The sequence below is a fragment of the Rattus rattus genome, chromosome 9 (genome assembly GCF_011064425.1).
Source record: "Rattus rattus isolate New Zealand chromosome 9, Rrattus_CSIRO_v1, whole genome shotgun sequence".
Lineage (NCBI taxonomy): Eukaryota > Metazoa > Chordata > Mammalia > Rodentia > Muridae > Rattus > Rattus rattus.
The window spans coordinates 48,845,477-48,869,048 of record NC_046162.1 but is presented as its reverse complement, the minus strand read 5'-3'; the positions used below and the strand labels follow the sequence as shown (position 1 = coordinate 48,869,048).

Here is a 23,572-nt window from a genome sequence, read left to right as displayed (position 1 = left end):
AATCTTTACTACACTATGCACAAACTTGTTTAATAAAGGATAATTGGGAAATTATCAATGATTCCAAATCAGTCTCATATGATTATTCCAAATCATACCTCATTGTCATCTGAGGTATGGAAGGATTGGGTGGGATTTCCATGACCTCGAGGGACCGTGTCCACCACCTTGTGGGAGGTGAGAAGTACTGGACTTTCTAAGTAAACCAATTATAAATTAAAATTTTTAAAAATTGTAAGGGTTGATGAGATGGATCAATAGGGAGTGGAAGGTGCTTGTCACCAAGCCTGATGACCTGAGCTCAGTCTCCTGGCCCCACATGGTAGGAGGAAAGAGACAACGTATGCATGCTGTCCTCTCATCGCCACACGTATACTGCATCTGTGCCCACACACATACACACAGATTAATAAGGAAATGCAAAAACTTTAAAGTAGTAATAAAAATTTTAGTAATACTGATTTTGTAACATAACTTGCTGCAAAAACCTGATGATCCCAGTTCAATCCCCATGGCAGAGACTGAACGGATGGCCAAAAGTTGTTCTTTGACCTCTACACATGCTCCGTGTCGCATGTGCGCCCTGCCCCTTACAACACACACCATGAACACACGGAATAATAACAGAATAAAAACCAATGACAAGGAAAAGGGGTTTTAGTAACATTTCAGACCTACAGAATAATCCCTAAATAAGTGTGGGAGGAAGGCCTGGCTGAAGTGTAAGGAATGTGAAGTCCTACAAGAATGTGGATTGTTGACAAGGGTTTGTTTATCTTAAGGACCAGAGGGCCTCAAGACCTGTGGGAGTGGAAAGCCTTCTCCCTGTCAGGCGCAGGGGACTAGCAAAGCTTTCCTCTGGTCAGTGTCCTCGATGGTCGAGGAAGGAGCATAAATGGCTGGTTGGGAGGTAGAGATCTGAACCCGGTGCTCGGCCCCCTTTTTTTTGCTCAGTACAAGGAATCCAGTTCAAGGAATGCTGCCTCCCTCAGCAGAGCAGGCCTTTCTGCATCATTTAAATTGTTCCAGAAACCTCCTCAGAGCTCCACCCAGAGGTGTGCTTCTACATAATCCCATCAAATTAACTGTCAGGGAAAGTAACCTGAAAATGGGCTTTCCACATCTGCCGCGCACGTCTGCCTCGCACGTCTGTCACGTCTGCCGCTGTCAATCTGCCCTTGTGAAACTGTCAGCAGCAAATGCAGGTTTGTGTGTCAACAGTCTCCTATTGTCACAGTCCTATTTTTTGCTGATCTGATGAGTGTGAATGGCTTGTTGCTGACTGTTTTGTTTCTGCCGTCTTGATTAGTAGAGAGGTTGAGTATTTTCACTGAAGCTTTTCCATTGATGAGCCTACTCATAATCTCTGTCCGTTTTAGCCCTGGGATGTTTATCTTTTGTATGGTAGTGGGGTGGTTTGACTCTGCTTGGCCCAGGGAGTGGCACTATTAGGAGGCGTGGTCTTGTTGGAGTAGGTATGGCCTTGTTGGAGGAAGTGTGTCACTGTGGGTGTGGGCTTGGAGACCCTTCTTCTAGTCACGTGGGATATACTCTTTTCCTGCCTGCCTTTGGATCAAAATGTAGAACTTTCGGCTCCTCCAGCCAATTGTCTGCCTGGATGCTGCCATGCTTCCGGCCATGATGATAATGGGTTGAACCACTGAACCTGTAGGCCAGCCCCAATTAAATGTTGTCCTTTATAAAAGTTGTCTTGGTCATGGTGTCTGTTCACAGCAATGGAAACCCCAACTAAGACAGGTATAGAAATAGATAGAGATTTGAATGAATATAGATAAGGAGAGATATATAAATACCAACTTTTGTGGTTGTTTCACATTTATTCATTCATTTATTTATGGCAGTGTCTCATGAATCCCAGGCTGGCTTTGAATTCACCTTATAGCTGAGGATGACTTTAAACTTCTGACCCTCTTGCCTCTACCTCCCAAGTGCTAGGATTGCGGGTGGGTGCTACCGTTTCCTTTTTTATGTACTGCCGGGGACTGACCCCAGGGCTACACACATGGTAGGCAAGCTCCACATGACCTGAGCTGCGCCTGTAGAAATTTGCTTGTGTTTTTTTAAAGGGTTTTTTTTTTTTTTAAATTTTCTCAGTGGTTCATATTTCTTTGGTGCATGCTTCTCCATGGAGTCAGGCATTTAAAAATGTATTCATCTTTCCCTGTATCATTTGGACTTTATATGTCTCCAAAAATAAACCCTTTTTATCCTGAGCTGATAAAGACATACTCTTTTATAATGCCTTCTATCAACCTTTTATTCTGAAATAACTTCAAAGTTATAAAATATTATAAAATATGACAAGAAACTTATTCATGCTCTCTACCCTGATTCACTTATGTTTTTCAAAGAGCATGTGTGTTTGTGGTCTATGCATGTGTGTGCATGGGTGTACTTGGGCACATTGGTCTATGCATGTGTGTGCATGGGTGTACTTGGGCACACTGGTGTCTATGCATGTATGTGCATGGGTGTACTTGGGCACACTGGTCTATGCATGTATATGCATGCGTGTACTTGGGCACACTGGCCCATGCATGCCCAGAGATTGACATTGGTATCAATTCATTCCTCTATCTCTCTCCATCTTATTGTTTTATTTCTTGAAATTGAATTACATCATTTCCCATGTCCTTTCCTCCCTGCAACCTCTCATGCACACGTGTATAAATTTCTAAATACACAAATACAACCTTCTCAGTCCATAGGATGTTACCTGTATGTATATGACCTCTGGGCTGACCACTTGGTATTGGATAGTCGATTGGAGGGCTCGTTTCTGGGGGAGACCGAGAAGACTCCTGCTCTTAGCATTTCCCATAGTTCTTTGTGCAAGGATGGGATGCTCGAGCTTGCCCCTTCCGTGTTAGAATGCCCGTTAGTGTCATTGTTCACGTCCTGTTTAGGCAGACGTGTTGATGAAACCTAATGGGGATAGCCTCTCTGACAGGAATTAAACCATGGAAGCATCATGAATGTGTCTCATCCTTGCAAAGAGGCCCTGCTGATCCTCTCTGTGTTGTTCTAATTTTAGTATATAAGCTGCACCTCTGTGCTATTGTTCAATTTTACTTTATTATTCTATTTGTCTGGGTGTTTTGCCTGCATGTGTGTCTGTGCACCTGCCTGAGGAGGCCAGCAGAGGGCACTGGATCCCCTGGAACTGGAGTTACAGAAAGTTGTGAGCTGCCATGTGGGTGCTGGGAATCAAACCTGGGGCCTCTGGAGGCAGTAAGTGTCCTGAGCCTTCTTTCTATATTGACGTCTATATGGAGGTGAGGGCAGGCACAAGACAAGGCAAGGCCTGTGATTGGGCAGTGAAAAAGAAAGGTGAGTACAGAGTTTTTGAGAGGCCGGAGAGATAGGAGAAGGGAAGAGTAGATGGAGGAGGAGAAGGATGACCCACCCCCGTGTGGCTTTAATTAGCCACAGTTAGCTATGAATATCTTATAAGGGATGGACTATTATGGGATAATTCATCTTATCTAGGTGGGAAGTTTATATCAATATCAATTGGCTCTGAGTTTATCGTGTGGACATTTTCTGGAGTGAGAATTTACTGATATGAATCTGATTGATAGATTACAAGCCTCTAGAGTTTTGATTTTAACAGGTTACTGGGAGTTGTGACAATAACTACAGGGGTGGAAGCTGGGAACGTGAGCAGAGTCCGCAGCAGAGAGCCAAGAGGTAGCTGGCTGCTGATGGGGCTAGCCACAGAGGTGGAGCGATCACCAGGGACAGAGAGTAGCAGGAGGCAATGTGGCATGGTGCCTGGTGCCCCACATCATATTGTTATTACTTACCACAACAGTCATTTTTAATTTGTAACATTTATGTATTGATTTTGTGAGTATAAGTATGCCACAGTGTGTGAGAGTCTGTTTGAGTGTGTGTATGTGTGTATGTGTATGAGTGCATGCATGTATGTATAGGTATATGTGTATGTGTATGTATGTGTATGTGTTTGTGTGTATATATGTATGTGTGTGAGTGTATGTGTGTGAATGTGTGTGTGATATGTGTATATGTGGGTATATGTGTGTATATGTGGATGTGTATATATGTGTGTACATGTATGTGTGAATATGGGTGTGTATGTGTGTGTTTGTATGTGTATATATGTGTGTGTTTGTACATGTGTGAATATGTGTGGTGGTGTATATGTGGGTTTGTATATATATGTGTATGTGTGTTTGTGTGTGTGAATATGGGTGTGTATGTGTGTGGTTATGTATGTGTATATATGTGTATGTGTGTGTATGTTTGTGAATGTGTGTGTATGTGTGTATATATATATGTATGCATGTGTGTATATGTGTGTGTGCGAGAGTGTGTGTGTGTGTGTGTGTGTGTGTGTGTGTGTGTGTGTGTGTGTGATTATTAGAAGATAACTTGCTGGAGTTAATTCTCTTCCTTCTATTATATGGGTCCCAGGAATCAAATTCATTCTTCAAGAGCCATCTCAAAAGTGTTCTTTTGTTTGTTCCAAAACATGACTTCACTATGTAGCCAGACTGGCCTCAAAGTCACTGCCCTCTGATCTCCACCTCCTGAGTCCTGAGGCTACGGGCTCCCGCTGAGGCTGCAGGCTCCCACTGAGGCTACGGGCTCCCACTGAGGCTGCAGGCTCCCACTGAGGCTGCAGGCTCCCACTGAGGCTGCAGGCTCCCGCTGAGGCTGCGGGCTCCCGCTGAGGCTACAGGCTCCCACTGAGGCTGCAGGCTCCCTCTGAGGCTACCGGCTCCCCCTGAGCTCCCGCTACGGGCTCCCGCTGAGGCTGCGGGCTCCCGCTGAGGCTACAGGCTCCCGCTGAGGCTACGGGCTCCCGCTGAGGCTGCAGGCTCCCACTGAGGCTGCAGGCTCCCGCTGAGGCTGCGGGCTCCCGCTGAGGCTACAGGCTCCCACTGAGGCTACGGGCTCCCTCTGAGGCTACGGGCTCCCTCTGAGGCTACGGGCTCCCGCTGAGGCTGCAGGCTCCCGCTGAGGCTGCGGGCTCCCACTGAGGCTGCAGGCTCCCACTGAGGCTACAGGCTCCCGCTGAGGCTGCAGGCCCACTATGCCTGACTGATGCTGATATTCTTGTAGAATTCTCACAACTCCACTTAAAGTTTTCCCTAAAGGCTGCATATGAGCTGGAAGGAAGGAGGGGGAGAGAGAGGGAGCAGAGAAATTATGTAAGAGATGAAATATGACAATTTACTCAAAACTAATTACTGAAGGAGCAAAGGGGTGTCCCGTACCTGTAGACAGAATACCATGCATGGAGCAAAGGGTGTGGGGAGAGGCTGCAGCAGTTCCAAGCCTGAAGAGACCACTCAACCAGCCGTTCAAAACCTTGCTTATGGACTGGCTCCCAGCCCCCCACGTGTGGCTCGCCACTGTGTGTAACTCCAGCGTTCTGATGCCTCTTCTTCCCTCTGCTGGCCACTGCACACATGTGGTGCACACATGCAGACATATACTCAGGCACCCATCGATATGTAGAGAAAAGAATAATTCATGTTTGAGGCAGGGTCTATGGGTAGCCCTGGAATTCTCTAGGTATACTTGGCTGACTTTGAATTCACAGAGATCCACCTGCCTCTGTTTCCCTTATGCTGGGAATAAAGGTTGTCACACCCTGCTATAAATATTTTTTTACAGTTAAAATGCAGCAATCATATGTCTGCTGTCAATCAACCTATAAACAGTAGATGGGGTAACAGTTTATAATCGTGGGAATATCTTATGGTCTTCAAAAGTTCTCCCTAGCTTTAGTGTCCATGGATGATTCTTTTTAAAAAAAAAAAAAACTTTATTATCTTTTTTATACTTGTTTCTATGTACTTCTGTGCACCACCAGTGTGCCTGGTGCTTTCTTTGAGAAACTAGCACTGGGTCCCCCTGGAACTGAAGTTAGAGATGGTTGTGAGCCATCATGTGGGTGCTGGGAATTGAACCTAGGTCCTCTGAAAAAGCAGAAAGTGCTCTTAACCACTGAACCATCTCTCCACCTTCCCACAGATGATTTTTTTTTTCCAGAGACAGCTGAAAAGAAGATAAATATTTTGTTTTCGCACGTAAGTCTGACCTGGGATTCGTGCGGAGCGTGAGGTACAGACCAGATTCGGTTAAGTTCTCTTCCTGTATGATTAGTTAAAGCAACCGGGGCTGTCTAAAAGCAGAGCAGACCCCATTCTAGAGACGAGCGGTCGGATTCTCATCCTCTATCAGGCCGCCCCTTTCTGCTTGATTAAAAGATTCTAATCGGCTTGGAGAGATTAAGGACTGCAGCGGGTTGTTCCCACACCCCCGCCCTGGGCTGGGCTGCCAGGGGAGACCGAAGGGACATCGACCCTGTGACCCTTTAGCCAAGCCCTAGCCCCGCACTTCCCGGTAAGTAATGAATGATCCACACAGGAACTTCGGTCCTGTGTGAAGGCGTGGGATTATTTCCCACTGAACCCCTAAGACTGCTGATGAGGAAGGGAGAGTAAACAATCTGAGGACAAGCAGGCTAGGCCAAAGAGACCTTGGAGCGATGCGCTGGGCCGCCATCTAGGGTCCTGGAAGCCAAGACACCCTAGGGGTTGGGCGGAGTTTGAGAAACAGACTTGAGCATAGAGTGAGTGCTGAGGGTCTCAACTCTCATCCTGTTCGCTCTGTGTTCACAGAAGAGGGCAATGAGTGCGTGGCTCCTGCCAGCGGGAGGGTTTCCCGGCGCCGGGTTCTGTGTCCCTGCGAGGCAGTCCGGGTCCAGCCTCTCGCGGGTCCTGCGCTGGCCAGGGCCTGGGCTGCCCGGACTCCTGCTCCTGCTGCTGCTCCCATCTCCGTCTGCCTTCTCCGCTGTGTTCAAAGTGGGGGTGCTGGGCCCCTGGGCTTGCGACCCCATCTTTGCACGGGCCCGACCGGATCTGGCTGCGCGTCTGGCCGCCGACCGCCTGAATCGTGACCTTGCCTTAGACGGCGGCCCCTGGTTCGAGGTTACGCTGCTCCCAGAGCCCTGCCTGACTCCGGGCTCGCTAGGGGCTGTGTCCTCCGCACTGACTCGAGTCTCTGGCTTGGTGGGTCCGGTGAACCCCGCGGCCTGCCGGCCAGCCGAGCTATTAGCCCAGGAAGCTGGAGTAGCGCTGGTGCCCTGGGGCTGCCCTGGCACGCGGGCGGCGGGTACTACAGCCCCGGCGGTGACCCCCGCTGCAGATGCCCTCTATGTCCTCCTTAAAGCATTCCGCTGGGCCCGCGTGGCCCTGATCACCGCACCCCAGGACCTGTGGGTGGAGGCGGGACGCGCTCTGTCCACAGCACTCAGGGCCCGGGGTTTGCCAGTTGCCCTAGTGACCTCCATGGTGCCTTCAGACCTGTCTGGAGCACGGGAGGCCCTCAGGAGGATCCGAGACGGGCCTAGAGTTAGAGGTAAGCCCCCCAGTAGAGTGCGGGTGGGGGGTGGGAGGTAGGCGGGTCCTGCGGGTAGCGGGCAGCGCAGCGAGCCAGCCTCTGTGTCCGCAGTGGTTATCATGGTGATGCACTCCGTACTGCTGGGCGGCGAGGAGCAGCGCTACCTATTGGAAGCTGCAGAAGAGCTGGGTCTGACTGATGGCTCCCTGGTCTTCCTGCCCTTTGACACCCTTCACTACGCGTTGTCTCCAGGCCCGGAGGCTCTGGCTGCATTTGTCAACAGCTCCAAACTCCGCAGGGCTCACGATGCGGTGCTCACGCTGACACGCCGCTGTCCTCCTGGAGGCAGCGTGCAAGACAGCTTGCGCAGGGCCCAAGAACACCAGGAGCTGCCCCTTGACCTCAACCTGAAGCAGGTAGATAGACTACAGAAAAGAGTAGAGGGAGGAGAGCCAGGGAAGTGATCAGAGAACAGAGATGGAGAGAAGAAGGATGGAACCAATGGGAAGAGGAAGATGGAGCCAATGGGAACGGGGAGGGTGGAGCCAATGGGAGAGAAGAGGGTGGAGCCAATGGCAAAGGAGAGGGTGGAGCCAATCGGGAGTGAACCGTTGAGGCAGCGGATCTGGAGTTTCCTGGGTGCTGTAAGAAGCTCTGGTTTGGCTTAGGGCATCCTCATTATTACGTCTACGCTTCCCCCACCCTGTCCCGGAGGCAACGAGACCTCTTAAACCCTAAATTGCCATTTCATTTTTAGTGTGTTTCAAAGCAGACTGCAGTTTCAACCTTCACACCTAGCTCAGAGACATTACCTTAGGGCCTCGACTTTGTTCTCGGGTCACACCGGTGTTCTTAACTTTGCGAGGGCCTTGATGTGAAAGAAAGATTCCCCAGGTGGAGATGGGGGCTCCAAAGATAATTTCCAACATCCAAGTAGTAATCAGAATTCCTTGAGTCTCCAGGATTCAAATGCAGACTATTCAACCCCATCCCAGTCACAAAGGGAATCTAGAAGCTACCTATGTAGAAGGGAAGCTCAATAGGAAGAAAATTAGCAACCAAGAGAGTCATACTCATGCCAGGCCTGGTGATTTGGGTTTGTAAGTTCTCCATATACAAAGGCTGAGACAGGAGGATAGCAAACTCAGGTCTGTCCCGAGTCCCCCATATACAAAGGCTGAAGGAGGATAGTAAACTCTGGTCAAGAGGAGCTTGTCTCAAAAAAATCGAGATGGTTGTGCATAGCACACTTACTTGGCCAGACTCGGACAAGGCCTTAGGTTCAATTTCCCAAAATAAATAAGTCAAAAGAGACACCACAGGGAGGAGGCTAAGGTGGGGTGTGGGGTGGGAAGACACACTGTACTATTCCTCACCAATGCCTCTAACCTTCTCCAAGAATGTATTTGGGGTAGAAGAGAAGAGAGCTTGGGGGATGACCAATAAAGTAAGGGTGAGTTGGGATGGGGGACCAGTCAGTCAGGGAGAAGGGGAAAGGGCAAAGATGCATTCATTAGCCGTCATGAGGGGCACAACCAGCTGACCATGCTGGAGACCGGATTCCCTTCCTTGTACCCCACAAACCCCGGCACGTAGCCCTGTTACATAGTCTCTTTTGACTATGGGTGTGGCTTATTTATTTTGGGAAATTGAACCTAAGGCCTTGTCCTGAAGGTTAGAATCCTCGTACTCTCCTTCCTCACTGACACTGTCCTGACCCGAGCCACAGCACTCTGGGCCCAAGTCCAGAATACAGAGATGCTCACCCGACCCAGGCTTCTCTCCATCGATGACCACGTCAGGCTTCAGAAGGGGTGTGATCTACAGTTTGCATTCCTGGTTCAAGTTTCTGGATGGCCTGCTGCATCCCGAGTCGGGAACCTTCATTACTCTGTATAGATGGAGGTCTCTGCACATGGTCTTAAAGGACTTGAGTCCTCCATGTCAGCCAGATGAAGGCATGTCAGCTTCCTAAGTGTGGCCTCTTCTCCTTCCTACCCTACACCCATGATAATTCTGATTCGTGACCTGGGTGGCGACCACACCTTCTAGAACCTTCTACCTCTTCTCCTCATTTCTAAAGCTCCCTCACTTCCCCCTCCTTCACACATCACACTCCTTTAACATTCTTGCCCTTCCCCCCACTAAAGTTCACAGTCACGGGCTGTTTCATACACCGCTGTGTCACTGGTGCTCCCTGGTGCCTGATGCCCCAAGAATGGGGGCTGAGGAGAGGAGAGAGGAGAGGCACTAATGGTAGTAACTATTTGGGATGGGAATGGAAGAAACACTGATGATCAAGCCAGATCTGATCATGTGAGCCAATAATGCCAAACTTTCAGCATCTGCCTGGGGATGGACCTCTGTCGTCAGAGTTTCCACCTACAGTCGGGAGGATCAGAAGTTCAAGGTCTACCTTCCAAGCCTGTCTGGGCTATATGACCCAAAGAAAGAAAGTGGTGTGTGTGTGTGTGTGTGTGTGTGTGTGTGTGTGTGAGAGAGAGAGAGAGAGAGAGAGAGAGACAGACAGACAGACAGACAGACAGACAGAGACAGAGAGACAGAGACAGAGATAGAGAGACAGAGACACAGACAGAGAGGCAGAGACAGAGACACAGAGAGAAAGACAGAGGAAGAAAGAAGGAAGGCCAGCATTTGCCTAGGCTACAGAGTGAGTTTGAGGTCAACCTCAGTAATTTTGAAAGACCATGACTCAATAAATTAAACAACAAAAAGACACGACCAAAGTATGGTGAGGAAAGCCATTAGATGGAGGGTAGCTGGTGAGATTAAAAAATAAGCTAGTTTAGCTAGAGTTTTGGGGCTGGGGATTTAGCTCAGTGGTAGAGCACTTGCCTAGGAAGCGCAAGGCCCTGGGTTTGGTCCCCAGCTCCGAAAAAAAAAGAACCAAAAAAAAAAAAAAAAAAAAAAAAAAGCTAGTTTAAAAAAAGAAAAAAAAAACTGGATGAAGGAGAAAGAGTCTGACGGAGAGTCAGAGTCAGAGAAGAACCTAACTCCTGAAAGGAGGTACAGTCCTTGAGGACTGGGAACCTTCACCTAGAGAGAGGGACCTTTAGGGCTAGCCTGGTGCAATGAAGGATCGGGCAGGCCAGTGAATTCTCACCCACTCATGGGCTCTAGGTCCTGGCCCTGAGTCCTTACTCTACTGCAGGTCTCTCCGCTGTTTGGCACCATCTATGATGCTGTCTTCCTGTTGGCTGGGGGCGTGACGAGAGCAAGAGCAGCAGTGGGTGGCGGCTGGGTGTCAGGTGCATCTGTGGCCCGCCAAATGCGGGAAGCTCAAGTCTCTGGCTTTTGCGGGATCCTGGGAAGAACCGAAGAGCCCTCCTTTGTGCTGCTGGACACAGATGCGGCAGGAGACCGGCTGTTCACAACACACCTGCTGGACCCTGTCGTAGGCTCCCTGCGTTCCGCTGGGACCCCCGTGCACTTCCCTAGAGGTGCACCTGCTCCGGGTCCTGATCCTTCCTGCTGGTTCGATCCAGATGTGATCTGCAACGGAGGTGAGGGGAGCAGCCTCAGGCTCCTACTGGGACAGTCAGCTCCACAAAGTTGTTCGAGAGAGGGAGGGAACTCCTGTTACTCCTCCAGGTCCTTCCTTCAGCCCAGGGCTTGCTCAGGACCCCTCTTGAAGATTTCCAAGGCCCCTAAGGACCCCTGTAGCATCTCCAGACTTCCCTTGTAAGGAATCCCTAACTTTTTACAGAGCTCCAGAGCCCATTTCTTTAGATTTGGCATGACTGTTTGAACACCTCAAGGGGTCCTATTCATGACAGGATCAAGAGTGCCCCTCTTTTTGTTCCTTCAGGGGTGGAGCCAGGCCTGGTCTTTGTTGGCTTCCTCCTGGTGATAGCGGTGGGACTGATTGGAGCCTTCCTGGCTCATTACTTGAGGTGAGTAGGGGAAGTGAGACTGTGCCACAAAGATAGCAGGTGAGGTCCACTTGAGGGGAAGTCACCCTGGAGAGGAGGTCCCCGGGCATGTTTGGGGGATAGCTATATTCCAGTAAACTTCCCTAAGCTAATGTCATCCCTCTGCTCTCTCCTCTGCTGGCCTCTTATGGAATTACTGGGGATAACCACCTCCCCCCACCAGGCACAGGCTGCTACACATGCAAATGGTCTCCGGCCCCAATAAGATCATCCTGACCTTGGAAGATGTTACTTTCCTCCACCCACAAGGGGGCAGCTCTCGAAAGGTCAGGAAAGCAGGAAGCCAGGAGCCATCTATCTTTCTCCTAGATATTTGGTCCCTTCCCTGAGCCAGCTGTCCCTGCCACCCCACCCCCTACCCCCAGCTCCCAAGTGAGGAACTTAGCTTCTTCCCCAGCCTTGGGAATCAGGGACCTCCGCTATACAACAGGGGTGATAGTGTCAACGACCAACTACAAAGTGAACATTTGTAAACTGTATGGTATGGTACCGTTTCCATGCGCCCTGTAGATTTCTCTTCCTCTTCTGCAGAATACATTCTGATTCTTTGCATCGGCCTCTGTCCTCAGGTGGCCCAGGGAAGTAGATCCAGTCTGGCTGCCCGGAGCACATCAGACATTCGCAGTGTCCCCAGCCAGCCCCAAGAGAGCACCAACATTGGCCTCTATGAGGTAAGTCTAATCCCCGCTTAGGCGGACCTGTACTCCAGGAGGGAAGAAAAGGAAGGATGCTCAGACCGGACTCCAGAGGAAAAACACGCTCAAGGGAGAGACACACCGTCAAGTCAAATCCCTCAGGCTCCAGGCAGAGAGATGGCACTGGGCAGGATCTGGGGAAAAGTCATGAATTTAGCGATTCTAACCTAACTCTCCAATCTGGAAAACCTTTCCAAGATCCAGGTGAGGGTTTCCCAAACCCAAAGCTGGAGGCTGGCGGTGTTGTGGAGCCTGCTGGGATTAGCATATGGTCTGGAATAGACAGTGAGAGCAACCCCTTTTCTACTGGGAGTCCCTGACCTGACGCCCTCAACGCTGTCATTCAGTTCTGCTCAGACCCATGAACACAAACCCTACATCCGAAAAGTTATGTCAGAGGACACTAACAACTGGGCCAGGACATGAGAATGTGGCAGAGGTGTGAGAGGTACTTAGTACCATGAAGTTTGGAGTAGGGGGAACACCCAAGCTCAAGCAAAGTCTTGGAGAAAATGCAAAAGTTCTGACTGCGTCACCTGAGACCATCATGACCATCTCAGAGACACCCTATTATTATTTGAATCTCGTTGTCCTTTTTACATGGGACCACACACTCTGCCTATGCGAGGTCTTTCTTCTCTCTGGCCTTGTCCACTAAATGAAACCCCCCAGTTTTTAATGACCATTAAAAATATCTCCATGCTTACTTCCAAATGCTGATTAAGAGTCAGTACCCAATCTCCACGACTCTCTTCTAGTTCACATCTCTTAGCAACAGGCAGGAACACTAACCTGATTTGCGAGGCCCAGGGAAAATTAAGAACAAAGGGCTCCTTGTCTATCCACGTGATGGCAGCAGATGACTGAACCAAGTGGCTACACCACGACATAGTATAAACTGACCCTACAGGTTCTGGGGACAACAAGACCAGGACCCAGAAGGATGGTGCCTCCCTTCATAGCTAGTTCACAGTGAGACCCGATGACTCCTTAGTACAGGGCTCTCTCATGACAAGGGGTGGTGACGAGGGCTGTGTATGTGCAGTTCACTTGCATGACTGTTGATCGTTATATCTGGGGATGTGAGGGCCACCATGCACGGGTTTGCATCTTCTTCGGCTGGGCTCTGACCCAGACACCTGTGATGAAACGTATGGGCATACATTGAGCTTCTTGTATCTGATAACGTTCTGTCTCATGACAGGTGGGTTCTGGGTCACTAGGGCAGTGGAAATGTGAGCGTCCAAGAGCACCTTGCATTTTGGGGCTTCAAGGACTGAATCCCTTAACCTTCTGCTGCAGGGCGACTGGGTTTGGCTGAAGAAATTTCCAGGAGAACACCACATGGCCATCCGACCGGCGACCAAGATGGCCTTCTCCAAGGTGAGAGTCGGACCCATAGTTACTAACTTGGCTTCTGTTTGCAGCAGGTAACAGAGGTAGTCCCCAGGGTTTCCTTCCACTCTCGAGAGGACTGACCCCTCCTCATCCTCTCTCTCGTGACATTAGCTTTTTTCTTTGATGTTCTTAATCACACTTATATGTGATAAGTGACATGTTAACTTATCATATGAGTTGTGTGCACATCTACGGTCTGGTTTATGTCTTACCTGCCTCTGTCATGGACTGAAAGTCAAAGGAAGGTGCTGCCATATTCGCGGCACCCAGCACAGTGTCTGGAGTATCGGAGGCCAGTAGATTTGTGTTGAGTGAAATGATAAAATAGTGAAAACGAGGGGTTGGGGATTTAACTTGTTGGTGGAGCGCTTGCCTAGCAAGCGCAAGGCCCTGGATTCGGTCCCCAGCTCCGAAATAAAAGAAAAAAAAATAGTGAAAACGAGCCAGCGAGATGCCCCAGGGAACAAAGGTGCCCACTGACAAGCCTCGTCACCTGAATTTGTTCTGCAGAACCCCCTTAAGTCACTCACAGCTGTGATCACTCGCTCCTCGGCAGCCTCCTGGAAAGAGGCCAAACCAAGGATGCTTGGTGCTGGGAGGAGAGGGACACTGAAAATAGCAGAATGCTAGTCCACTGCCTCCCTGCCAACTTCCTGCTTTATTCACTGTGTCGGTCCAGCACGGGCCATTCCGCACAACTGTCCTAAGAGAAGGGGAAAGTCATGTATTTTTTTTTTCGGTTTTTTTTTTTTGGATCTTTTTTTCGGAGCTGGGGACCGAACCCAGGGCCTTGCGCTTCCTAGGCAAGCGCTCTACCACTAAGCTAGATCCCCAACCCTTTTTTTTCATTTTTTAAAAATGTTTTTGTTCATTTAATTATGTGTGCATGCATATCTGCATGTTTATACGCATGTGGCATGTATGTGCCAGGGCATCCATGTGGAGATCAGAGGACGACTTACAGGGGCCTGTTCTCACCTTCCACGAAGGTGGGCTTTTTGGGGGAACAAATTCAGGTGACTAGACTTGGGAACTGACAAATTCACCGTTTGACACCAGGTGTTTAAACCGAAGCACAGCCCCTTAAATGAGCGTGTGGCCCCAGGGAAAGTTAGAAAGGCAACCTTTGGTCTGCCTGGCCCTGCATCAAAGACCGCCCTATTGAAAAAGCAGGTGGTGGCTGGGCTTCTTCACCTCACACGTTCCCTCATGACTTCATTAGAGCTTTGTAGTTAATTTAGATCTTCAGCCTCATGTAACAAAGCAGACCCTAAATGGGTCCTAACCCCCAGTGTGTGGTTGTCTTCTCATCCATAACTTTAAGCTTAGTCTTTCATTGTCCGTCATATTCTGAACAAGGCCCTTTCACCACATTGTGTTGTCTGAAACTAGATAAAGAAGAAAGCCCCTCCCCCACTTCACGCATCACGTTCAATCCCATATTCCCACTTTGGATGCCCCAAACACACACTAAATGGGGCGGGGGAGGGGATAATTGGTGCTCCTGGAATTGCTCCCAGGGCAGAAAATGCCCATTCGATTCTGCCTTTCAGCTGCGGGAGCTCCGGCATGAGAATGTGGCTCTCTACCTGGGACTCTTCCTGGCGGGTACAGCGGACAGCCCTGCCGCCCCTGGGGAGGGAATCTTGGCTGTGGTCTCAGAGCACTGTGCTCGGGGCTCCCTCCATGACCTCCTGGCCCAGAGAGACATAAAGCTGGACTGGATGTTCAAGTCTTCCCTCCTGCTGGACCTCATAAAGGTGTGTGTGTGTGTGTGTGTGTGTGTGTGTGTGTGTGTGTGTGTGTGTGTGTGTGTGTGTGAGATGGAGATGAACTGGTGAGAGAAAGGTCAGGAGAACTGAGGTCGCCTCTTCTTCCACTCCTTCCAAGGGAATGAGATATCTCCACCATCGTGGTGTGGCCCACGGGAGGCTTAAGTCACGGAATTGCGTGGTGGACGGGAGGTTCGTGCTCAAGGTGACAGATCATGGCCACGGGCGACTGCTGGAAGCGCAGAGGGTTTTACCCGAACCTCCCAGTGCAGAGGGTAGGAGTCCCCGGCTGCACCCCAGGCTCTGTAGCATATGCTAGCACCTGCATAGTTGCAAGTGCTTTCCCCTCGTCCCTTCCTCACACTCTTCCCATTCCAGATCTACTGGCACTTATCAGCTAACAGAGAAGGTCTGTGATTGGCTGGGTGCGTGGGAGTGCCTGAGCTCTGGGTCTGTGGTTAAGTGGTGCTTTGCTGAAGGTTGGCATTCTGGAGGCGGAGTCTTCCCTAGGCGCCGCCTCCCTGAGAGCCGGGTTTTCTCTAATTCTTTGAATCTCAAATAATCTCTGCGCTGAGATATTTGAGGTTTGTGAGGTTGATTAGTATCAGTGAGAGTGAGGGTCTACCCTGTCGGGCCATCACACTCTCTCTCTCCCTTGCTCCTCTTCCCTGTTCTTAGATCAGCTATGGACAGCCCCAGAGCTGCTTCGGGACCCAGCTCTGGAGCGACGGGGAACTCTAGCTGGTGACGTCTTTAGCCTGGGCATCATCATGCAGGAGGTCGTGTGCCGCAGCACCCCTTACGCCATGCTGGAGCTAACGCCCGAGGGTAAGGTGGCTTGGGGACAGATAGGCACTCTGTAGTTAAAACAGCCAGGCCAGACCCAATGTGACTCCTTAATAAAGGGAAGCCCGGTGAAGATTATTAATCTTGACGTGGCTTTCTTAAAGCTAGGGTCTGAAGAGAGCAGCAGGAAAAGCCAAGCATGAGGTGGATATCTCAGGGCACAGATCTTAAGGGTTTCTGTCCTGACCCTGGACCCACCCTGCTCTTCTACCACACAGACAGGGTCCTCTCGGCCTCTCAGAGATCCTAGGAAGACAGAAGGGGACAAGCAGGGGTCCAGAGGACAGTCGCATTGGATTAAAATCCAAATTGCTCATGGTCTAGAAGAGTCTCTCCCCGGCCCTTACTTTTCTTACGTTCAGTAAACATTAATTTGTGTCACCTCTTACTGGCACTCAGAGTTCAGGTCCCTCTGGTTACTCCTGGAGACCCACACACTACACTCTCCCACTAACTAAAGCATTTAATATTTATTATTTATTGATTTACTTAGTTATCGGCGTGTGGTGTATGCACGCCTCCACATGTGCAGACAGCTGCGTGTGCTTATGTGCGTGTATGAAATAGAGGTCAAAGGCCAATGTCAGGTGTCTTCCTCGAACATCCTCTTCTCTATTTTTTCGAGACAGAATCTCTCACTGAAGCCAGAACTCACCAATTAGCTATATCGGTTGGCCGTCGTGCTCTAGGGAGCCTCCTATGTCCACCTTCCCAGTGCATACAGGAGTGTGCCACTGTGTCGGGCACTTTAAAACTATGGCTGCTGAGGATTCAAGCTCAGGTCCTCTGGTTCACATGTCAGGCACTTACTGACCAAGCCATCTCCTAAGGCTTGGAAGTGTGCATTAAAACAAACAAACAAACAAACAAAAAACCAGAACCCTCTCTGGCTGGGAAGCAGCTCAGCTGATGGCATACTGGCTTAGTGTGCACCAAGCCCTGAGTTCAATTCCCAGCACCCCATAGTCTGGGCATGGTGCTATGAGCCTTGGTCCCAGTACTTGCTTGGGAAGTGGAAGTAGAAGGATCAGAAGTCCTAGGTCATCCTTCAGGGGCATCCTCAGCTACATAGCATGTTGGAGACCAGCTAGGAATATTAGACTCTCTTTCAATGCCCCGTTTAGGTTAGGGTCAGAGGTGGCTTTGTGTGGGGATGCCTACTTCTCATGGTCTCCCCTTGCCTCTAGAAGTGATACAGAGGGTGCGGAGCCCTCCCCCACTGTGCCGGCCCTTGGTGTCAATGGACCAGGCACCTATGGAATGCATCCAGCTGATGGCTCAATGCTGGGCAGAGCATCCAGAGCTTCGGCCTTCCATGGACCTCACCTTTGACCTGGTCAGGGGCTGGGATTGGGCAAGGACTGGGCTGGACCCTGGGGTCCCAGATTGCTGTCTGGCATCCTGTTTCCAGACAAGTGGGCTGACAGGATCACTGACCTTCTAGTCTCTCTCCAAGGGATTAACCTATGGACTGAGAATTTGGCAGGGGAGGTTTAGAATGCAAATGAGGATTTGTGGGAACCTTTGGGATGGAAGAAGGAACTCTGGGTGGGAGAAATATTTAACTCAAAGCAAATAACGTTGAATGAGAACCAGACGCATGTTTGGTTTGTGCATCAGAAAGAGTTTGGCTGCATTAGTCCCTTGTCAGTTCCAACTCAGAGCAACCATCTCTGGGAACTCTCATTCTCCACACACCTCCTAATAAGATCTGAAAACACAGTGGCCAGGAGTTTGGGGGTGTTTCATGAGTAGATGACACTCAGATGTTTAGTTCATGAAAGGGTACAGGAGAGCCAAAGTCTTAGGCAGTCTCTATTTTTTTCCTAGCTTTCTTGTAGTTCATTTTAAAAAGTGTTGCAGTTTTTCTCTTAACCTAGCTAGCTCCCAAATAATTGAGACAGGACTATTAGACTTATTTAACAGCTTAAAAGCACAACAACTGAGCAGCATTAATCCAACCCTCTAATCTGGCTACCTCCCAGCCAAAATCCCTGAGATATTTGCATTTTAGTACTGAATCTGGCTCTCTCTGCTCTGGGTGTGTTTTCATGGTGGCTCCTAGACCCTTTCTTCATCTGAAATACCCACCTCTTCTCTCCCCCTCCACTTCCCAGGGCTGGGAGGAAGTCCAGCCCTATTCTCCCTCTGCTCAGTCATTGGCCGATCAGCTTCTTTATTGACCAATTAAAGGAATAACTGGGGAGCAATGTTTACATAACATCAAGACAGGAGATTCTCAGAATAAGGATTATAACCAGATATGAGGGCACAGAAATCAGCATTTGAATAACACAAGGATAATCTTTACACTGTGCATAATAACATTAAGCCTACGTTTTCCCCTCTCCTAGTTCAAGGGCATCAACAAGGGCCGGAAGACGAACATCATTGACTCCATGCTTCGGATGCTGGAGCAGTACTCTAGTAACCTGGAGGATTTGATCCGAGAACGCACAGAGGAGTTAGAGCAGGAGAAGCAGAAGACAGACAGGCTGCTCACACAGATGCTCCCTCCGTGGGTGCCTAAGTGAGAGAGGGGTGGGGAGAGGGTGGCTAGACTGGGGCAGCCTCCAGGTGACCCCACTGTTCGCCGTTCCTAGATCTGTGGCTGAGGCCCTGAAAATGGGGACATCTGTGGAGCCTGAATACTTTGAAGAGGTGACACTCTATTTCAGTGATATTGTGGGCTTTACCACCATTTCAGCCATGAGTGAGCCCATTGAGGTGGTCGACCTGCTTAATGACCTCTATACACTCTTTGATGCCATCATCGGTTCCCACGATGTCTATAAGGTGGAGTGGGCAGGAGATAAAACCTTCTGCCTTTCAGTTTTGTTGTTTTCTAGGTATACCTGGGTGGCTTAGAACTTGCTGTGTAGACCAGGTTGGCCTCAGACTGGTAGCAATCCTCCTGCCTCTGCTTCTTGAGCCCTGCTGTTAGAGGCATGTGCCAGCACTCCCAGCTCTGTCTTTTAGTTTAAACGAAGCAGTTCTACCTGCCTAAGACACCAGCCTAGTTTTCTTCAGCCCTCCTGTCCCTAATCTCTTCCTTCAGGCTCAACTGCAACTTCCAACCCCAGCTCTGTCTCCCCTTTGGACCTCCCGACCAGTGTTATTGATCTGAATAACTGAATAAGTTCAGTGCTCAGAACTGAACAGAAACAACTCCTTCCCCACAGGTGGAAACAATTGGAGATGCATACATGGTGGCCTCCGGGCTGCCACAGAGGAACGGGCAGCGGCATGCTGCAGAGATTGCCAACATGTCACTGGACATCCTCAGTGCAGTCGGCTCCTTCCGCATGCGCCATATGCCGGAGGTACCAGTGCGCATCCGCATTGGTCTGCACTCGGGTAACTACTCAACCCTCCCCACTTCTGGGCTCCAGATTTCAGCTACAGGAGGCAAAATCTTGACTGGGGTGGGATGTGGGGAGGAGTTGCCTTGAAGAAATAAACTTCGGAGTGTTTGATATTGGGGGAGCTGTAGAGAGCATGGGATCCAGGTCTTTCGAGGCAATTCATGCAGCCTAGTTGCTGAGCACCGCCGGCTTCAATCCCTCTCCGCCGGTCTTCTAACCCAGCTTATCTCCCCAGGCCCGTGCGTGGCCGGTGTGGTGGGCCTCACCATGCCTCGGTACTGCCTGTTTGGGGACACGGTCAACACTGCCTCACGAATGGAGTCCACTGGACTGCGTGAGTGTAACAGACAAGGAGAGCTGAGGAATGTGGGAGAGGCTGATCGGGGAGATAGCCTAGGATGGGAACATGAGAGGTGACTCCTGAGATCATAATGTCCCCTCACGTCCTCAGCTTACCGCATCCATGTAAACATGAGCACTGTTCGGATTCTTCGCGCTCTGGACCAAGGCTTCCAGATGGAATGCCGAGGCCGCACAGAGCTGAAGGTGAGTCTAGACTATACACCGCCACTTTAGACCATACTCCGCCACTTTGTGGAGGCCTATGCAGATGTAGAGTCTCCTCCCAGTTTCACCTAGACCTAAAGCTTCTCCATCCCTCACCCTGGTCTACCTAAGTCTCCCCCCTTTTGTGTTTCTCCAGGGCAAGGGTGTTGAGGACACGTATTGGCTTGTGGGCAGAGTCGGCTTCAACAAGCCCATTCCCAAACCACCTGACCTGCAACCAGGGTGAGTGATTGGCTTGAACCTGCTGAATGTGAAAGCTGAGTGCGGGCACCTCCATGGTGCCAGCCAATGGGCCCTTTGTGGCTTCGCCCTTTCTTCCTGCCTCCCATACCAACCCTCATCCTCATGCCAAGCTGTAGCAACCCAAGCCCTGATTTTTCTGGCCCCCATTTCTCTTCCCTGAGGCTGCAGTTTCCTCCCTGCAGGGCCAGCAACCATGGCATCAGCCTGCAGGAGATTCCCCCAGAGAGACGCAAGAAGCTAGAGAAAGCCAGGCCAGGCCAGTTTACTGGGAAGTGAAGCTCTACTGGGGACAGGTACTGTGTCTTCCCTCAGCCTCAGGAGTATATTAAAAAGAATGTTGTGTTCTGTATACATTAATTAATGCTGGAAATTAATACAGCAGCAGTTATTCCTTAACCAGCTTTCCCCCAAACAACCACACAGAGACCATTTACAATTTCAAAGCCTTAGGCCTTATCTGGGCAGACACTCACTTGCTCATCTGAGTTAACGCAACCACCTGGCCACAGCGAGTCACATGGATCCCAGGCCTGTGACCAGACCACTCTCCTCCCATGTCTCCTGGTGTCGTGACAGGGCTTTTCATTCTCCCAGAGTTCCTTTCTCCTTCCCAGGAAGTCCCACTTCCCCTTCTGCCCAGCTAAATGGCCATCAGATTTTTTATTAAAGCCAATCAAAGAATGCCTTAGGTAGGTGAGAAAGGACGGAGACACAATTTCATACGGTGTACCCCAACGATCAGGGACTACTCACTTCTGTGGGGACAGAGGTGGTCTGGGAGGGTGGATGTACTTCTTAGGGGGTCAGGCACCTCCTCACTAGATTAAAGACTAGTTGGGAGTTGCCTGAATGGTGTCCCATGAAAGCCACGTGTCCCTATTCCTCTCTGATTTAGGGGGCAGAGGCTGATTCCTCTGCCCACAAAAGAGACTTCCTTTAGAGGGCAGACTGGTTTGGCTGGTCTGGAGTGATCCCAGAACCAGGTTTGTCCTGACCCACCCTGTCCCCTAAACAAAAGCCAGGCATCTCAGAGAGGCCCCTCAGGCATGTCCTACACAGAGGACAGAATTCTTGGGGAGAGCGTTTACCAGAGGTCAGTGTAAGGTTGCTTCTGCAGTCCTGTCAGAGTAGGTGGCCTCCATGCAAGAATCTGAGCCATGATCCTTCCTAGATGCCCATTTCTTCCTCTCTGAGACAGCTTTTATTCCCTCAGGATTATTCTGCAAGGCCCTTCCTGAAGTTGCTGTGATATGGGGGACTAAGGCCCAAGGCTTCTGTCCAATTCTGCCTCCAAGGATTCTGAGCCAGGAGTCTGCTGCAAACCAGCTCTGTGACCCTGGAAAGATCTGAAGTGCTGTCCAGGCTCCCCTCGGTGATAAAATGAGGAGGGGCTAAGTGGTTTCCATCACTCTGTGGCCCTTACAGTGAGGCTTTATAATGGCTGATCTTGAGATCAGGATTGTGTGGCATATGACCCCCATTTCAAGGACCCTGAGCTCTTTGGAGGTTGCAGAGGTGGATGGGGACCTCAAAAGTAAGACCCCAAAAGTAAGAACCTGGGTTCAGAAACCCCAGGGGAAGTGGAGGCCTCATGTTCTATCAGGACAGGGGTCATCATGTGGCCTGGAAAGACTAGGGCTTCTGCTCATCTCAGTCCTGTTCTCATCTCCATTATTCACTGGTCAGAAACTGGTTCCTTCTCCAATGGGCAGAACCAAAGCACTTGCCCAAGTGCAGAGAAAATCTTGCTCTGGGGGAGGGGAACTAGGTGCACCCAAACTTTGCTAACCAGAATGGTAGATGAATAGTTTACTCTCGGCTTAGCTGGGTGCTGGTGAATTGACTGTCGAAGAAAACCATTTCTGCTGAAATCTTTGCAGCAAATGCCCACACCCAGTACTGGCCAATCCCCAGTTTCCTTTGCAGAACTCTGAGGGGCCAGATCTGGGCTTTGGCATGTTTGACTCTGGCTGTCTTCTCTCATCGATACAGACTCTGGCTGGAGGCTGTTAGCACCAGACACTCAGTAGGTGGTGAGTGTCCAGGACCTGGTGATGTGCAGAACTGGAGAGGTGTTGACAGAATCTGAAATGGATTAACTGAAGCCCTCGCTATGGGGGGCGCAGCTGGTAGCCAGCAGCATTGGCATCATTGGCATCACTGTTAGACACACAGAGCCTCAGTCTCACCCCACACCCACGGAATCAAGTCTGCATGTTAAACGTTACAGGCCCACAACAACTTCTTAATCTGAGAATAGAATGCCCAGGACAGAAAATTAATTTAAAGTGGAGATATATATATATATATGAAAATTAACTTAAAGTGGTATACTAAACATAGATAGGTAGACAGACAGACAAATCGATAGATAGATAGAGGCATATGTGCATGCTTGGGCTCAGGGTCAGGTGTGGTAGCACACACATGACTTTAATGGCAGCCCTGAGCAGGCAGAGGTAGATTGATATCTGGGTTTGAAGCCAGACTAGTCTACATAGAGAGTTTCAGTCCAGCCAAAGCCAGCATTAAAACCTATGTGAACAAAATAACTATATGTAGTTACGTATGTAATACATAAGCCAGGGCTAGAGAGATAGCTCAGTGGTTAAGATCACTTACTGATCTTCCAGAGGATCCAGGTTTGATATTCAAGACCTACATCGAGCCTAACAGCCATCTGTAACTCCAGTTTTAGGGGATCTGACGTTTTCTTCTGGCCTCTGTGGGCACCAGGCATGCACACGATGCACAGACACACTCGGGCAAAACACCTATACACATAAAATGAATAATTTTAAAATAAATCTAAAAAAACCTTTATTTAAAAAATAAAAACATTATAGTCAGCCCTAAGCATCTAAATAAGGTACGAATTCAAGGACAATTCCGATGGACACTAAATCCCCTGGGTCTCGAGTCCCTTATACAAGATGGAACTTTCCATATTGCACCTATGCACTTTATCCTGTGTGCTTTAAGTAAGTTCTGGATTATTTATAATGTATATGGTAGGGAATAATGACAAGAAAAACTGCCAGTACATGTTCATAGCAGACACAGCCTCTAGGCCTAACTGCATACATAGTACACAGTCATGCTTGGCTGTGTTGACATAAAAACCACAGCTCTCGTCTTAAAGCTATTTTGAGTGACCTTGGCCTAGAAACACAGATTTCGGTTATCCCAAGTTCCGTATTCCAACGTGGAAGCAGATACATGGGGTTTTAAATACACTGATGGATATACCGGAGAGGTGCCTACAAGATGGGGGAAGCCTGTCTACAGGCCGGAGATGCTGTTTATGACATTCTTAGCTCTTGGATTGGTGGAAG

At 49.7% G+C, this 23,572-nt stretch overlaps 1 protein-coding gene and 1 non-coding gene across 2 annotated transcripts; one reads left to right on the top strand and one right to left on the bottom strand.

Annotated features, from left to right (window-relative positions):
- Window positions 1-2,974: 2,974 nt before the first annotated feature.
- LOC116910640 lies at window positions 2,975-3,079 on the bottom strand. Its single transcript, XR_004389178.1, has one exon. It is a non-coding gene; the product is annotated as a U6 spliceosomal RNA (small nuclear RNA).
- A 3,264-nt stretch (window positions 3,080-6,343) lies between these two features.
- Gucy2d (guanylate cyclase 2D, retinal) lies at window positions 6,344-21,586 on the top strand. Its single transcript, XM_032913274.1, has 20 exons — window positions 6,344-6,399; window positions 6,678-7,416; window positions 7,510-7,814; window positions 10,571-10,922; window positions 11,228-11,312; window positions 11,515-11,617; window positions 11,921-12,022; window positions 13,349-13,429; window positions 14,998-15,204; window positions 15,335-15,491; window positions 15,895-16,044; window positions 17,250-17,398; window positions 18,417-18,580; window positions 18,666-18,858; window positions 19,245-19,419; window positions 19,663-19,761; window positions 19,879-19,973; window positions 20,131-20,216; window positions 20,420-20,530; window positions 21,451-21,586. The coding sequence occupies exons 2-19, from the start codon at window positions 6,687-6,689 to the stop codon at window positions 20,511-20,513; spliced, it is 3,327 nt and encodes a 1,108-aa protein (XP_032769165.1). The 5' UTR covers window positions 6,344-6,399; window positions 6,678-6,686; the 3' UTR covers window positions 20,514-20,530; window positions 21,451-21,586.
- The last annotated feature ends 1,986 nt before the right edge of the window (window positions 21,587-23,572 follow it).

Bases quoted from the DNA above. Each gene is read 5' to 3' on its own strand.
- Gucy2d (XM_032913274.1), top strand. From the start codon at position 6,687: ATGAGTGCGTGGCTCCTGCCAGCGGGAGGGTTTCCCGGCGCCGGGTTC. The intron at 11,313-11,514 runs GTGAGTAGGGGA...TCCCCCCACCAG, and splicing joins TTCCTGGCTCATTACTTGAG to GCACAGGCTGCTACACATGC. The intron at 11,618-11,920 runs GTCAGGAAAGCA...CTCTGTCCTCAG, and splicing joins AAGGGGGCAGCTCTCGAAAG to GTGGCCCAGGGAAGTAGATC.